Below are 15,115 nucleotides of genomic sequence, written 5' to 3' on the forward strand. Positions count from 1 at the left end.
ACCTACAGCACTGCGCACTTGAACATTCAGCAAAGACCAGGTGCTAGAAGGTTCACGGCAGCCTTGTTCACAACAGCCCCACACTGGAAGCAATGGAGCTGTCCATGACGGGAAAATTGCTCAATAAAGTGTGGAAAAGTCACACAATGCAGGAACCAAAAGGAATAACTATAACCAAGTATAACATGCAAGAATCACAAAAACATAATTATCAAGGGAAAGAAGTCAGACACAATAAACTACTCCATTTAGAAACAACTCAAACCCCTGGCAAAACTACCCTGCTAGAAATCAGGCTAGTGGCAGCTTTCCAGAGGCAGGGCTGGAAGGGGCTTGTGCAGGGGACTCTGGGCGGGATGGAAAGTTTCTGTTTCTTGATTTTGTCACTGTTATGCTCAGTTTATCACAACTCATGCACCTAAACCCTTAGAATTTGTACTTTTCCTGTACATCAGTTTACAAATGACAAGCATGACACATTTAAGCAAAAGCAAAAAAAAACAATAACAAAAACAAAAAAAAAAAAAACCACACATACTCAAAAGAAAAGCCTGCATTTCTATGAGCATGTATTTGTGTACCTAAACAAATGTACAGCCAATGGAACAGATGAAACCCAGCAATACATGATACTGGTATCCCCTGCCTAAGGGGGAAGGGGCTGCAAGAGGGCTTAACTCCATCTATAATGTTTTTCATAATAAGATAATAGTCTTTAAGATTGTGTGATGATGAAATGGGCTGATATTTTAAAAGCCCTTAGAACATTGTGTGGCATGGTACTACTTAAGGGCTTGTTACAACAAAAGTAATAAAGTGAAAATGTTTTATGGGATACAAATGGTACTCTTAAAAAGAAACCAGGATTAAAAGAAACATAAGAAGAAATATATAAGGTATTACTTGTGACTTTCCATTCAAACCTTTGTGTCTTACATATACCAATATATCCTTACAGAAATGCAGACTTTCTGAGCACATATTTTTACATAAATGTGTCATAATAGCCATACTTAAAAAAAAAAAAAAACTGCTCTCCTTGAAGTACAGCAGCAACAGAACACAGAATCACGGGTCTAGAGACCGAAAGATGGGGGAGATAAAGAGAGAGCCCGCTGGGCCACTGGGGGTGGGGGCGGCAGCACCGGAAACCTCAGCCTGAAGGGATCCCCATGTGGGGGAGGGGGGACCTTTGGTCTCTCCCCAGCCTCTTCCTTCCCCCTGGCCTGGGGCTGGGTGGGGAGGGGCAGTTCCTCTTTCCTTCCCAAGCACTGAGGAGGCCCCAGCTCCCAAGGGGCTAAGAAGCTGGAGCACTGGGGAGGGGGAAGAACTGAGCCAGACTCTTGCAAGACCCCCTCCCCCCACCAGGAAACATGAACAGGAAAGACAGCAAGAGGTGAGAGGACCCTCCCCAAGGAGACCGGGAGTACCCTAAGCCCTTGGGCCTCTGGCTACACAGGAAGGCTGGGGAGTACTAAGGCAGCCAGCAGGGGGTCGGGCTCTAGGGACAAGAGCTGGAGCAGGGGCAAGGGACACAGGTGAACAGTACTTCAGGGAGTCCCGGGCTACTAGGGCTGGGGCTGTGTGTCTGAGCATCTGAGGCTGGTCCTTGCTGTCTCTGGAGTTTCAGCTGCTCTGTATCCCCTTCTGCCCCGCCCCCACTCCTCCTTGCTCCCTAGATTAGGTGTCTCTGTCCTCCCGGGGCTCTTCCTGGTGTCCCTTGCTGCCCCCTGCTCCTAAACTGGAAACTCCAGGCTCCTGCCGGGCCCTGCCCCAGGGGAGGGGAGTATGACGCAGGGCAAGGCTGCTCTCCTTCTTCTTAAACCCCTCCTGGCTGCTCTAGGCTCTATGGAGAGCGGATCATCCACCGGTAAGGGCCTCGCAGCTTCTGGAACGGGCTTCCCATGACCTGGACAAACTTGCTTTCCTGTCCTCCCAGGGGCGATGGTGGCTGGGTCCCTAGCCTGAGTAACTCCTCCAGCCTCCTCTGGCATGTCTCTGATGGGCAGAGGGGTCCCCTCCCCATAACATCCAGCAGTTTAGTGGCGGAGACCTGGCTGCCTCATTTTCTGGCTGTGTGACCTTAGGTAAGTCACTTAATTGTTCCATGCCCCAGTTTCTTCCTCTGTTAATAGAATAACACCCCCCCCACCCCCCCAGGGGGGTCTGGGAAGTCCTCAGTGAGACAGTTTGGAACAGTGGTTCCCAAGCTTGAGCATGCATCAGAACCACCTGGAAGACTTGTAAAACCCAGACTGTCAGCAGCACCTGGCTGGCTTAGTCGGTGAAGCAGATGGCTCTTGATCTCAGGGTGGTGAGTTCAAGCCCCATGATGGGGACAGAGATTACTTAAAAATAAAAAGTCTTTAAAACACACACATACACTGGGCCCACATCTAAAGTTTCTGAATCTGTAGTTCTCTGGTGGGACCTGAGAATTTGTATTTCTTTCTTTTTTTTTTAAGATTTTGCTTATTTATTTGACAGAGAGAGAGAGAGATCACAAGTAGGCAGAGCAGCAGGCAGGGAGAGAGGGGGAAGCAGGCTTCCTGCTGAGCAGAGAGCCCGATGTGGGGCTCAATCCCAGGACTCTGAGATCATGACCTGAGCTGAAGACAGAGACTTAACCCGCTGAGCCACCCAGGTGCCCCGAGAACTTGTATTTCTATCGTGTTTCCAGGTGTTGCTGGTGGTACCAGTTGGAATATGCTTTGAGAACCACTGATCTAGACAAATGCACAAGCCTCCGCCCAGCACATATTCAATGCTCAGTAAATGCCAGCTCAAGAACACTCAGGACTGATTCTCTGATCCCTGAGGATGCGCCAGGGACATGGCAGTGCCCTTGTGATGAGGGTCGCCTCACTTCTGCTTTCACTCTGTACCCTAGGCCTGGCTTCTAGTTTGCCCCATCACTCTCTTTCTCTGTATCTCAAGTTCGACTTCCCCATCTCTGGCCACTTAACAGGTTCAGCAAGCTAAGTCCCTTATTATTTTTTTTAAAGATATTATTTATTTGTTTGTTTGTTTGTCTGTTTGAGACAGAGAGAAAGAGCACCTGCATGAGTGGAGGAAGGGGCAGAGGGAGAAGGAAAAATGGACTCCCCACTGAGCAGGCTTCAGGCAGGGCTCCATGCGGGCCTTGATCCCAGAACCCTGAGATCATGACCTGAGCCCAAAGCCGACACAACCGACTGAGCCACCCAGATTCCCCAAACTAAATCCCTTATTTAGCACTTTTGAAAAGCAAAGCATTGGATGTTCATAATAAATTCCTGGGGAAAGTCTAAGGATGACAGAAACTGAAGCTCAGAGACATTAAGTGACTAGCCAAAGTCACACAGCCAACATAAATTCCTCTAATCCCACTCTCTCTAACCCTTGTGGAAGCCAAGCCCATTCAGCCTGGATTCTGCTCCCTCCTTCCTCTACTATCCCTGTCTCTCCATTACCCTCTTTCCCCAACTGGAACACAAGCCTCAGGGAGGCACAAGGCAGAGCGAGGGTTATTTTTAAACTTTCCTTGAATCTGCCTCACCCCAGGGACCCTGCCCAGCTCTGAAGAGCCCTGGCGAGGCCACTTTGCACCCATGTCTTCTCTCCAAACCTAGGGACCCAGGCTGGTGGCTAAGACTCAGGTCCTGCCAAAGTACTGGCTTAGGGGAGGGGGTCTATCACCTTAGGAGGCGGTCCAACTTGGGGAGAAGGGACAGACTGCTTTCATGAAGCCTGGGGGAAGGAGGGACCACCACTGGAGAGCAAAGGGGAATTCTGAGGAGTCTCCCTGAAGGCAGAACCTGGCAAGGACAGGAAGGAATGACTGGGGGAGTATGGGTAGGAGGGGTGGGATGCTGGTGTCCCATGCATGATTCCCTGGGAGGTCAAGATACATTCCAGGATTCTGCCAACAGGAAGTGTCTCCATAAGGCCTTGGAATTACAGTCAAGGGGAATTTGGGAGCAATGCCTGGAGGAAGGAGTTCTGACAATTCTCTGGAAGGTCCTTACTAATCCTGGGGGTCGTCTTCTCCATGATTTCCTTGGGGTTCTGGATGGTCTTGAGAGTCTTTTCCCCTGATTCCCTGAAGGGGGCAGGAGTAACCCTTTGAGTTTGCTGGTAGGAGAAGGCTCCCGTGATCTGGAATACTCCAGGGGTTTTCTTCCATGATGTCTTGGGGTTTGGGGGTCAAGAAGAATTCTGGGGGTCTGCCCGAAGGACAGGGTTCCCATGATTCCCCGGGGACTGTGCCCACAGGAAATCCCACCAGGAATGCCCAGGAAAGACAGGAGGGCGGGGCCGGCCCCGACAGGCCCGGCGCCACAAGACGTGCCCCAGCCCACGGGAAATCAGCAAGGTCATGGCTTCCATGGCTCTGGGCATGCTGAATGAGGGCGGCTGCAGCGAAGATGAGATGCTAGAGAAATGCATTCAGTCCTTCGGTGAGTATCCCCTTCCCTGGCCAGCCGCCCCAGTCCTAAGGTGGCAAAGCATCCACCTCTTTCTAGGCCTCAGTTTTGGGTGGGTGGGGGGTATAAAGTGGTAGCAAGGGTGTGTGGAATGAATCTCAACCACAACATTCAGGACGAGAGAAACACACACATTTCTTTTTCCTGAGATGCGGAGGGGGAGGAGGTCTGATGCTATTTCCATCTACACCATGACTTGCCAGGTGCTATGCTTGTCTCTGCCCGGTACAGACAAGCAAACCGAGACACCCTCAGGAGGCCAAGCTGCCTGCCCTAATTCATGCAGGGAGAAAGAGGGAGAGCTGGAGTTCGAACAAGTCAATCCCAGGGGCTCTGGAGACCATGCAGTCTCTTGCCCAGGACCCTTTCCAACACAGAGTCCCCTTCTCCCGCCCCTAGACTCAACAGGAAACCTGCGCCGTGGAGACCACATTCTCAACATGGTACTGGCGATGCACAGCTGGGTGCTGCCTTCTACCCACCTCGCTGCCCGTCTGCTGACCTTATATCCTCCCAAGGCCATGAGCAGGGCATGGAGGGTAGAGGGCAGAGACCCGAGAGTTGGGGGAGATGGGGACAGGGTGAAAAGGCAGGCTTGGGATGCTGGATATCAGAGCCTTGACCGGAACTCAAGTACCAGGAGGCCACAGGGAACACACAGGAACAGAGGCGGCTCCAGATCTGTCACCTGCTCAGGTAGGGCTGGGCCCAGACCTCTACTCCTATGACTCAAGACGCCTGTCTTGTTCCCTACCCCAAAAAACACCTCCCAGAGATTCCCCAGACTGATTCCTCACAGACCTACTGGCCCTGCTCCCCCAAATACCACTTCTGAGATAGGCCTTGTTTGGTTCCCAGGACCCTCCCTATTCTGCTCCTTAGAGCCCTTACCTCTTAGAGATCCATGACCAGATCCTAGAGACCCTCTCATAACTGATGCCCAGAGACCTCCAGCTCTAATCCCCCAACCTCCCATATGACCTGGCCTAACTTTTAAGACCATTCTTACCTTGTTCCCCAGACATCTCACCCCTCAGAAGCCCCAGTTTAGTTATGGAGACCCACCTCCCACTATCCTGCTTCCTAGCAATCCCACCTCCAAGAGGTCCCCCCAGTTTTTCTCCCATTGAGTCCCCAGCCTGCAGTTAGAGGCCCCCCAGCCCTAGAGACAGCCCCGTGTGGTGCCTCTCCAAACCCTAACCTTCCAGAAACCCCCAGTCCAGTACCCAGAGACTCCTCAGCCCAAGAGACCCCTTTCAGAGAACTTCCCCATGCCCAGCCTCATCTCACTACCTCTAAACCACCCTCAGATACTGGCTGACCCAACACCCTGAGACTGTACACCAGGAGCCTCAGTTAGAAGAGGTGATAGGTCGCTTCTGGGCCACTGTGGAGCAGGAGGGCAACTCTGCCCAGAGGAGCCTGGGAGACTCCTCCAACCTGTGAGTCAGTCACTCTCCACCCCCATTCTGTCGTCTCCCTCCTCACCCCCACATCCTCCACCCTGTACAATACCCTGCCCGATACCCTGTCCCTCTTTGCTCCCAGCCTGAGCCCCGGTGGCCCTGGCCCCCCGCACCCCATGAGCAGCCCAGGCCTAGGCAAAAAGCGCAAAGTGTCCTTGCTTTTCGACCACCTGGAGACGGGGGAGCTGGCTCAGCATCTCACTTACCTGGAGTTCCGGTCCTTCCAGGCAATCACGGTGAGGAGTCCCTTCCCCCACCTAGGGGTGACAGGGAGTGGGGTGGAGCCCAGGGAGACTCAAAGGACCCCTACATGGGCATTAGGCAGAGATCTCAGACTCTCAAACATGGGGGCTAGAAGGTTAGGAAAAATAAGTTAAGCTGGCTGAGGACAGAACTCCTGGGTTCAAATCCATCAGCCCTTCCTTAACTGTGTAACTTTGATTTAGTTTCTCAACCTCTCTGGGACTTAGACTTCTCATTTATAAAATGGAGATCATAAGACTTCATTAGATGGTTGGGAGAATTAAATTAATATGTCCATTTAAAAATGCTTGTCAGGAAGTGCCTGCGTGGCTCAGTCATCTGACTGACTCTTGATCTCAGGTCTTGATATCAGGGTAATGAGTTCAAGTCCCACATTGAGTGTGGAGCCGACTTTAAAAAAAAAAAAATACCTGTCACAGTGCCTGGCACACAGTAAGTGCTCAAAATATTTCATTAATTATTCATTTATTCAAGAAGCATTTAAGTTCACTGTGCCTCAGTTCCATTATCTGTAAAAAGGGCAATTTAACACTTCCTGCTTCATAGGATCAGTCTTTTGTCCAGAGTGAATGCTACCTGGTAGAACGATCTATAATTGCCATGTTTTGCCATATTTTACCCACCCAAATGACAATTTTGTATGCTTCAACCTATCTATAAGTATTAGCTATTGCCATCACCACTTCAAGGGAAGGTGGTGATCGGGTTTCTTAACATGGAAATTTCCTGATCCATCACACACTGCACACAGAGTGTGGGACGCATAGGTATGGAACACCGACCCCTTGAGCAGGACAAATAGAAATTGCTTTCATGCCTTCTTTGCCATCCTTCCCTTTGCTCACTGAATACCAGTCAGGTATACAGTTAGGAGCAACAGACTGGGTTCACACCTGTGTGACCCTGGGCAAATTATCCTCTCTGTGGCTCAACCAGCTTCATCTCTAAAACGTGAATAATACAGTAGGGTATTCACTCGGTAGAGTTGATGTGAGGATTAAATTAGTTGATAGGACAGAGGGCTCAGAACGGTGTTGACTTTATTTAAACATTTCTCGTCAGCGGGTCGGGGCACGGTGATGTCAAGGACATGTGACAGCCAGACTAGGGCCCCAGAGGTCCTAACTGCTAGGGGGATGGGCGTGTGAGGACAAGGCCAAGGCGCCACTGCCCACCCTGACGCCCACCTCACCCCCAGCCCCAGGACCTGCGGGGCTACGTTTTGCAGGGCTCCGTGCGGGGCTGCCCGTCCCTGGAGGGATCCGTAGGGCTCAGCAACAGCGTGTCCCGCTGGGTGCAGGTCATGGTGCTGAGCCGTCCTGGGCCCGCACAACGCGCGCAGGTGCTGGACAAGTTCATCCAGGTGGCACAGGTGAGGCCTGCCCGGAGGGGCTGAGGGGCTGAAAGAACGGCCGGGCGCAAATATCTGACCCCCACCCCCACCCCCACACGCCTCGCAGTCCAACTGCCAGGCCCTCACCGCCGCTGACCAGCTGACCAGCCCAGGAGTGAGGTTATCCACACCCTGGTTCTGGCCCCGCCCCCTTCGCGTCACGCCCACCCCGACTCCGCCCTGAGGTCCTCGTCCGGAGGTTCTAACCTGGGATTGTGACTGCACTTCTTCCTTGACCTTGATATTACCACGTCAAACCCGCCCTGGCCCCATTTGGTCCTTGACGTAGCTGTCGATTATGTCCTCTCTTGGCCCGTCCCCCAAGCCTTATGCCCGAATGTTCTGTCCACAGGGCACCAAAAGCGTCTCTGGCAGGCCCCCACGTTTGTGTCACCCCCCCACCCCCGTCTCTAGGTCCCAGCCGTCCCTTCGGGACAGACTGCATGCCTCCCTCCGCATCACGTCAGGTCTCTCTATGGCTCAGCCTCATTGTGTCACAACCTCTCTCTTCCCCTTCCCTAAATAGATACCTTCGCTCCTTTCTAGAGAAAAGGGAAGCCTCCTGCCACCACCGTGGCCACACCCCTCGCGTACTTCCTCTCAGGCCACGCCCTTCCTCATCTCCTTGCCTTGCCTGTGCGGGTCTCTGGGACCTGGAGATTCCAGCATCCGCCAGGGGTCTCCTCGGTCGGGGGGTGGGGGGGGGGGGTCTTCCATTCCTCTCTGGCTCCACCCCATCCCCACAGCGACCTCTGCCCTGCAAACTTGGAAAAGGGGAGGATGGGGCAGTTGGCCCTGCTGCTCAGCTGACCCCGCACTTGTCCCTCTTGCCCTGCTGATGCTTCCATTTCACTCTGGCCCCATTCACCTCTGCCGGGCTCCTAACTCTGGCCCAGAACCCAGGTCATCTCCCTTCAGCTGTCTGACTCTCAGAGCAGTCTGACCCCCAAGCGCCTGTCACCTGACATCTGTCTGAATTCCCCACACCTGTCTAATCCTCAAACCTATCTAACTCCTCACACTTGCCTGACTCCTACCCCCAGTTCTTTCTGACCCCATGTCAGTCTGTCACCTGCCTGACCCCCCACATAATGCCTGTACAGCTGCTTGCAGCCCATTCCTTCCTGACACTCCCACCTCCAGCCACTCCACTTCCTGCCACCTCCCACCTGATGCTTACAGTGGCCCATACCCACACCTGCCTGACACCCCAATTCAACTGGAATGCCGTCATGGGAACCCCCATTTTGCCTCTCCCCCATGTGATACCCACCATCTCTGCATCACCCTCCCTTCCTAGAGGCTCCACCAGCTGCAGAATTTCAACACACTGATGGCCGTCACGGGGGGCCTGTGTCACAGTGCCATCTCCAGACTCAAGGACTCCCATGCGCACCTGAGCCCTGACAGCACCAAGGTGAACCCCCTCTATTCTCCCCAAAGTTCCAGCGGTCAATTATCCTGAAGCTCCACACTCTTCCCCCATCCCCTCCAACCCTAGCCAGGGGCCCTGGAGCCACCTGGAGATCTTGCCCCTCCAAATGGGACAGAACCCCAGACTGTCCTCCTCTGTCTTTCTTCCTCCCTCTTCAAGCATACACACCTCACGCTGACCCCTCTCCACTGTTTCCAGTCCTAAGCAGGACTGGAGGGACTCAGATGAGAGAGATGGTAGCAAAGAACTTGGGAGTCCCAGGTGGGGACTGAAATGATGCCCCTAAGGATACCAAATTTAGGCCACCCATGGGAGGAGCACAGGTTAGGCATGTCCCGGGAAGTGTATGGGGAGAGTCTAGTGTGGAGGTCAGGACCTGGCAGGAGATTAGGCTGGAGATGCCCAGCGGAAGATCCTGTTGAGATCTGTAAGCTGAACTAAGGTGTCTGGGCTTTATCCAGAGGGCAACGGGGAGCTAGGAAAGGTTCACTAATGATGACTCATTTCAGTTTTGGGAAAAGTAATGATGACAGATTTCAGTTTGGAGAGGGGGGAATCACTCTAGCCTGGGGAATGGAGGATATGGAGCTTTTCTGAGATGGGAACCCAAAAGGAAGAGCAGTTTGTGGGGGGAGGGGATGCTGAGGCCAATGTGGGACATGGAGGTAGATGTCCAAATTACCCCTGGGCCCCTGAGAGTGCAGAACCCAAATGGGAGGCTGCCAGGACACTCCCCTCCAGGGGGTGAAGGGAGCAGAAATGGCCTCTCTCACAACACCTGCCCCCCACAATATGCCCTCCCTCACAGGCCCTGCTGGAGCTGTCTGAGCTTCTTGCTGCGCACAACAACTACACGCGATACCGCCGGGCGTGGGCTGACTGCACAGGTTTCCGGCTGCCCGTCCTGGGTGTGCACCTCAAAGACCTGGTGTCCCTTCATGAGGCACAGCCCGACCGGTTGCCTGACGGACGCGTGCACCTACCCAAACTCAACAGCCTCTACCTGCGACTACAGGAGCTGGCGGCCCTTCAGAGGCAGCAACCCCCATGCAGCGCCAGCGAGGACCTGCTGCACCTGCTCACGGTGAGCCGCCTTGCCCCACCCAGGCTGGGGGCCCAGGGACTGCACCTACAGGCTCTGCAGACTTAGGGTCCTGGGTGCAGGAGGGTCCGCGTCCTTGTCATGCCCATTCTACAGATTGGGAAACTGAGGTCCACAAGGTGAAGTCACTGATCTACTGTCCCACAGCAGTAAGACCTGGATTCGAACCCAAGCAGGTCAGCCTCAGAACCCGTGTGTTACCATATGTTAACTACCACACTACATCTTCAGACTGCGAGTGTGTGGTTCTGGCTGCATTCTATTTATATAATTTTATATATGTATTCTCTGCCCATGGATCTAGAAATTGAGAGAGACTGGGATTCTGAAGGCCATGGAGTCTAAGACTGATTTTCAGACCCCAAGACAGGACCAGCTACATAATTCACAGTGCCTGGTGCAAAATGAAATGTGGGGCTCCTCACTCAAAATTCTTCAGAATTTCAAGATGGCAACAGCAGGGCACTAAGTGAAGTAGGGCCCTTCTGAATGTGGGCCCTGCTTGTGAAGCTGACCTTGCCCTAAGATGACTGGTGCCCAAAGCTCTGTGCTCTGCTGATTCTAGAAGGCCATCGAGTCCAAATATTTATCGAGCACCTGCTGTGAGCCAGACACTGCTTAGCACGTTGGGGGAAAAAAAAACTGCTGTTCTTGTGGGGCTGACTTCCCAGTAGGAGAGACAGCCAATAAAACAAAGTAAATGAGTAAATCATATGGTCTTTCAGAGGTTAAGTGTTAATAGTGAAAACTAAAGTAGAAACCAGCAAGGAAAGTCATAGGGGTTTACAAGTTTAAACAGGACCCAAAATAAGCCTCAGTGAGAAGATGGCATTTCTAGACCTAGGAAAAGGGGGTATGGAGATGGACCGGGGCCTCGGTGGGAGAGGGGAGCCTAGGAGTCCCCGGAAAAGAGAGGCTTTGGGAAGAGGATGTAAATGGGGATCCAGGCAAGGCACAGGCCGTTGGTAGGAGGATGGAGACAAGGCTCGGTAATGCCCTTCCCCCCCTCCCACCCCACAGCTTTCCCTGGATCTCTTCTACACAGAGGATGAGATCTATGAGCTTTCTTATGCCCGGGAGCCCCGCTGTCCCAAGAGTCTGGTAAGAACTGACCCCTGCCCCCTGCCCACCAGCCCAAGCCCACACACTGACTAACTGTTCCCCTCTGTCTTTGCCCCAGCCACCCTCCCCCTTCAAAGCGCCCCTGGTGGTGGAGTGGGCCCCTGGAGTGACACCTAAGCCCGACAGGGCCACCCTGGGTCGGCACGTAGAGCAGCTGGTGGAGGTAAGAAGGGGACTGTGGCCTGGCCACTGGGGGCCAGGAAGGAAGGCATCTGTACAGTCCTGACCCAGAAGAGATCCAAGACCAGGAGGATCACGGTTTGGCCTTACTCTTTTCCATACTCCTCTGAAGTCTGTGTTCAAGAATTACGATCCTGAAGGCAGAGGAACTATCTCTCAGGAGGACTTTGAGCGACTTTCAGGCAACTTCCCCTTCGCCTGCCATGGGCTTCACCCACCCCCCCGCCAGGGGTAAGTACTCCTGACTTCTAGGTCCCCCAAAGATGAGGACGCTGGGGCTGCCGGGACTCCTGCGAAAAAGGGGCCAGTCACGCTGAGGTACAATCTCTGCCCCAGGAATGGCTCCTACAGCCGAGAAGAGCTGACAGGCTACCTGCTCCGGGCCAGTGCCATCTGCGCCAAGCTGGGCCTGGCCTTCCTGCACACCTTCCAGGAGGTCACCTTCCGCAAGCCCACCTTCTGTGACAGCTGCAATGGCTTTGTGAGTACCCTGCCCCTCTATTGGCCTTGTGGCCCATCTTGCCCAGAGAGTCCCAGGTCCTGACTCCTCACAGCCCAGGTTCCAAAAGCCAGCCCTGCCCTAGAGGGCTCCCAGGCCCCAAGCCCCAGATGGTCACCAAATTCCAGAAAATTCCCCAGTCTCAAATAATCCCACATCTCATATAAACCCTAAACACTGAATATGCCCAGAGTCTAGATAATGCCGAAATCCCAGATGATCTCCATCTTGGATCGCTGCCAAACTACGAATATCCCAAACCCTAGATAATCCACAGACCTGGGTGGATCATCTCCAAGCAGAATCCCTTTCCAAGTCTTTAGACTCCAGAGAATTCAAACCCTGGATAATTTTCAAATTCAAGGCCTCCTCAAACTCTGGATAACAGACCGATCTCTCAATCTCCAAACCAACACTAATTCACAAACCTTGGGTTACTTCCCAAACCCACGTTTTCATTCACTTCCTATTCACGCAATACCTCCTGCGTGCCAGATTGTTCTAGACTTGAGGGCTGTGGATGGGGGCACACAGCAGAAGACACAACAGACACCATCCCTGCCCATAGAATTCATGGTTCATTAATACCAGATTTTTTTTTAAAAGATTTTATTTATTTATTTATTTGACAGGGAGAGATCACAAGTAGGCAGAGAGGCAGGCAGAGACAGAGAGAGAGAGAGGAGGAAACAGGCTCCCTGCTGAGCAGAGAGCCTGATGCGGGACTTGATCCCAGGACCCTGAGATCATGACCTGAGCGGAAGGCAGCGGCTTAACCCACTGAGTCACCCAGGCGCCCCATTAATTCCAGATTTTATCTAATATCCCAGGTGACTCCCCAAGCTTACAATAACCCCAAATTCCTTTAGTCCCCACTTAAACCTCCAACCTTGAGAATTTCCCAGACGGTCTCCACACTCCCAGAGACCAACCCCAGCCCCATCCACAACCCTCTTTCCCCCACAGCCTATGTCACCAATTCTGCTTTCTCTTGCCAGCTCTGGGGCGTCACCAAGCAAGGCTACCGCTGTCGGGGTGAGTGAGGCCTCAGTGGTGGGAAGGAAGGCCAGCACCTACAGGCCAGATGAAGGGGGTGCCCAGGCTGGGCCTCTGCCCGCTAACTGCTGACCTTCCCCCAGACTGCGGGCTGTGTTGCCACAAACACTGCAGGGACCGCGTGAAGGTGGAGTGTAAGAAGAGGCCAGTGGCCAAGGGCGATGTGAGCCCCCCTGGAGCCCCCATCCCACCCACACCGGTTCCCCATACCAGCTGCGGTAAGACCCAGGGTATGGCTGCCCTGGGAAGGGGGCATAATGGATGGGGCGGTAAGTCCAAGGTCATGAGGCCTTTCCCATCATACCCACATCCCTCTCATCTATCACCCTACAAACAGGCTCAGAAGACAGTCTCTCCTACACACTATCCCTGGAACCCGAGACAGGGTGCCACCTTTGCCATGCGTGGACCCAGACAGAGCCCCCGCACCTGGAAGCAGAGACGGTAAGGAGGAACTGCCCCGCACAGTCATCTGGATACAGGGGAGAGCCATTTGCCTGGGGGGAAATCCAAGCTGATTTGGGGAAACATAGGAAAGTAAAGAGATGCAAGAGTCCTGAATTGCATGGGCAGGAGGGTACAGATCGTGGTTCATTTCTAATGTTGATTGAAAAATAAAATTTTCAGTATGTTGGAGTAGCAGGTAGCCAGTAGTAGAACAGAAAGAGGATTTTAAGGAGAAAAACGGAAAAAGAAGGCAAGGAAGAGGCCAAACACACCAGGAATTGTAACTGGTGTCAGTGGAGGAAATCTTAGTCTGTGAAGGTAGAGACCTTCGGACTGAGTTCAAAAATCAGAACATCCGGAGGAGTTTTCATTCATCCCCTAAACAAAGTCAGTGGGAAGCTCTGCCTGCCCCGACTCCTCCTCTGGCAGTGCCCCGACTCCTAGACGCCACCCCCCCACACTGCCCCGTGACCCAGTGTCTTCCTCCTTCCAGGTGCCCCTCCCAACGACTGCCTCGCCGCCTTCCCAGCCCTCCAAGCCGAATTCCTAGCCCCCGCTTGGGTCTGCTGTGTCTCACCTTTCCCCAGAGTCAGTCCCAAGTCCTGTTATTTGGCCTCTGGCAGGACCCCCAAAGGCACCGCCGCTTTCCCAGCCACACTGCCTTCGGTAAAGAGTTCATCATCATCTCTTCCTCGGGAAAGTGATTTTCTTCCTTTGCCTCAGAGTGGCCACAACCTATACTCCCATTTCTCCGCACTTCCTATCTGTATGGTCTCGTGTTGGATACATGTAGACTTAGGTATTACCCCACCACCTCCTTATATCTCCATTTTACAGATGAGGAAGCTGAGGCCCAGGGAGGTTAAGCTGCTCTCCAAGGTGGCAGAGCCCCTAAGTGTTGCAGGCAGGACTCAAGTCCTCAGAGAAGAAAGCTCCTCACCAGTATGCTACACTGACAGTCAGCATGGGTCAGGCCGGGCACTTATATTCCTACCTCTGGGGTTCCAGAGACAGGAGAGAAGGCTAGAGTAGAGGTGGAACAGGGAGCCTGTGAACACCCGAGTCCCTCCTCTGCTCAGAGCCCTTCCATCTATCCCTCTCACTCAGGGAAAAAGCCAGAGCCCTCACTGTGACCCACCTCCCAGAATCTGTTCTGTCACCTCTCGGACCTCACCTATCACCACTCACCCCCTTACTCATCCTGCTTCAGCTACACTGGCCTCTGTGGTCCCTGAACATGCTGAAAATACTACCTCAGGGCCTTTGCACTGGCAGTTCTCTCTGCCTAGAATGTTCTTCCAGAGGCCCCTCTTTGGGACTTAGGTCTAATGTCGCCTTCTGAGAGAGGCCCTTCTGACCATACTCAAAGTTGCAATCCACCCTGCAGTCCTGCTCTTGCCTTTTCTCCAAAGTTCTTAACCATCTAACAAACTATTCTTCTTATCTATTTATCTTGTTGAATGTCTGCTCCTCTTCACCAGAAATTGTCAACTCCAGAAGAGCAGGGATTTTATAATCTGTATTTTTTCACTGATGTACCCCTAGTGTTGAGAACAGGGCATGGCACATGGCAGGCACCTGAGAAGTCTTTGTTCAATGCCTAAATGTCTCCTTCCCCGCACCCACAGGAAGGGAAAGACGTGTTGCTAAAGAGCAGAGGACTGCGAGGGTCAGAGCAATAGGGG

At 53.1% G+C, this 15,115-nt stretch overlaps 1 protein-coding gene across 1 annotated transcript; it reads left to right on the top strand.

The window, feature by feature from the left end:
• The first annotated feature begins 1,259 nt into the window (after positions 1-1,259).
• On the top strand, positions 1,260-15,112 carry RASGRP4 (RAS guanyl releasing protein 4). The gene is made up of 17 exons (XM_059383000.1): positions 1,260-1,396; positions 4,255-4,439; positions 4,866-4,971; positions 5,100-5,162; positions 5,777-5,908; positions 6,015-6,168; positions 7,395-7,568; positions 8,890-9,006; positions 9,833-10,108; positions 11,147-11,227; positions 11,307-11,411; positions 11,541-11,659; positions 11,765-11,909; positions 12,926-12,962; positions 13,067-13,201; positions 13,321-13,427; positions 13,924-15,112. The coding sequence occupies exons 1-17, from the start codon at positions 1,374-1,376 to the stop codon at positions 13,978-13,980; spliced, it is 2,016 nt and encodes a 671-aa protein (XP_059238983.1). The 5' UTR covers positions 1,260-1,373; the 3' UTR covers positions 13,981-15,112.
• Positions 15,113-15,115: the final 3 nt, after the last annotated feature.

This window comes from Mustela nigripes, chromosome 17 (genome assembly GCF_022355385.1).
Source record: "Mustela nigripes isolate SB6536 chromosome 17, MUSNIG.SB6536, whole genome shotgun sequence".
NCBI classification, from domain to species: Eukaryota; Metazoa; Chordata; class Mammalia; order Carnivora; family Mustelidae; genus Mustela; species Mustela nigripes.

What these genes read in the sequence shown, in the direction of transcription:
- RASGRP4 (XM_059383000.1), top strand. Translation starts at nt 1,374, where the DNA reads ATGAACAGGAAAGACAGCAAGAG. An exon ending in TGAGCCCTGACAGCACCAAG is followed by an intron (nt 9,007 to 9,832) that starts GTGAACCCCCTC and finishes CCTCCCTCACAG; the next exon opens with GCCCTGCTGGAGCTGTCTGA. An exon ending in GGTTCCCCATACCAGCTGCG is followed by an intron (nt 13,202 to 13,320) that starts GTAAGACCCAGG and finishes CCCTACAAACAG; the next exon opens with GCTCAGAAGACAGTCTCTCC.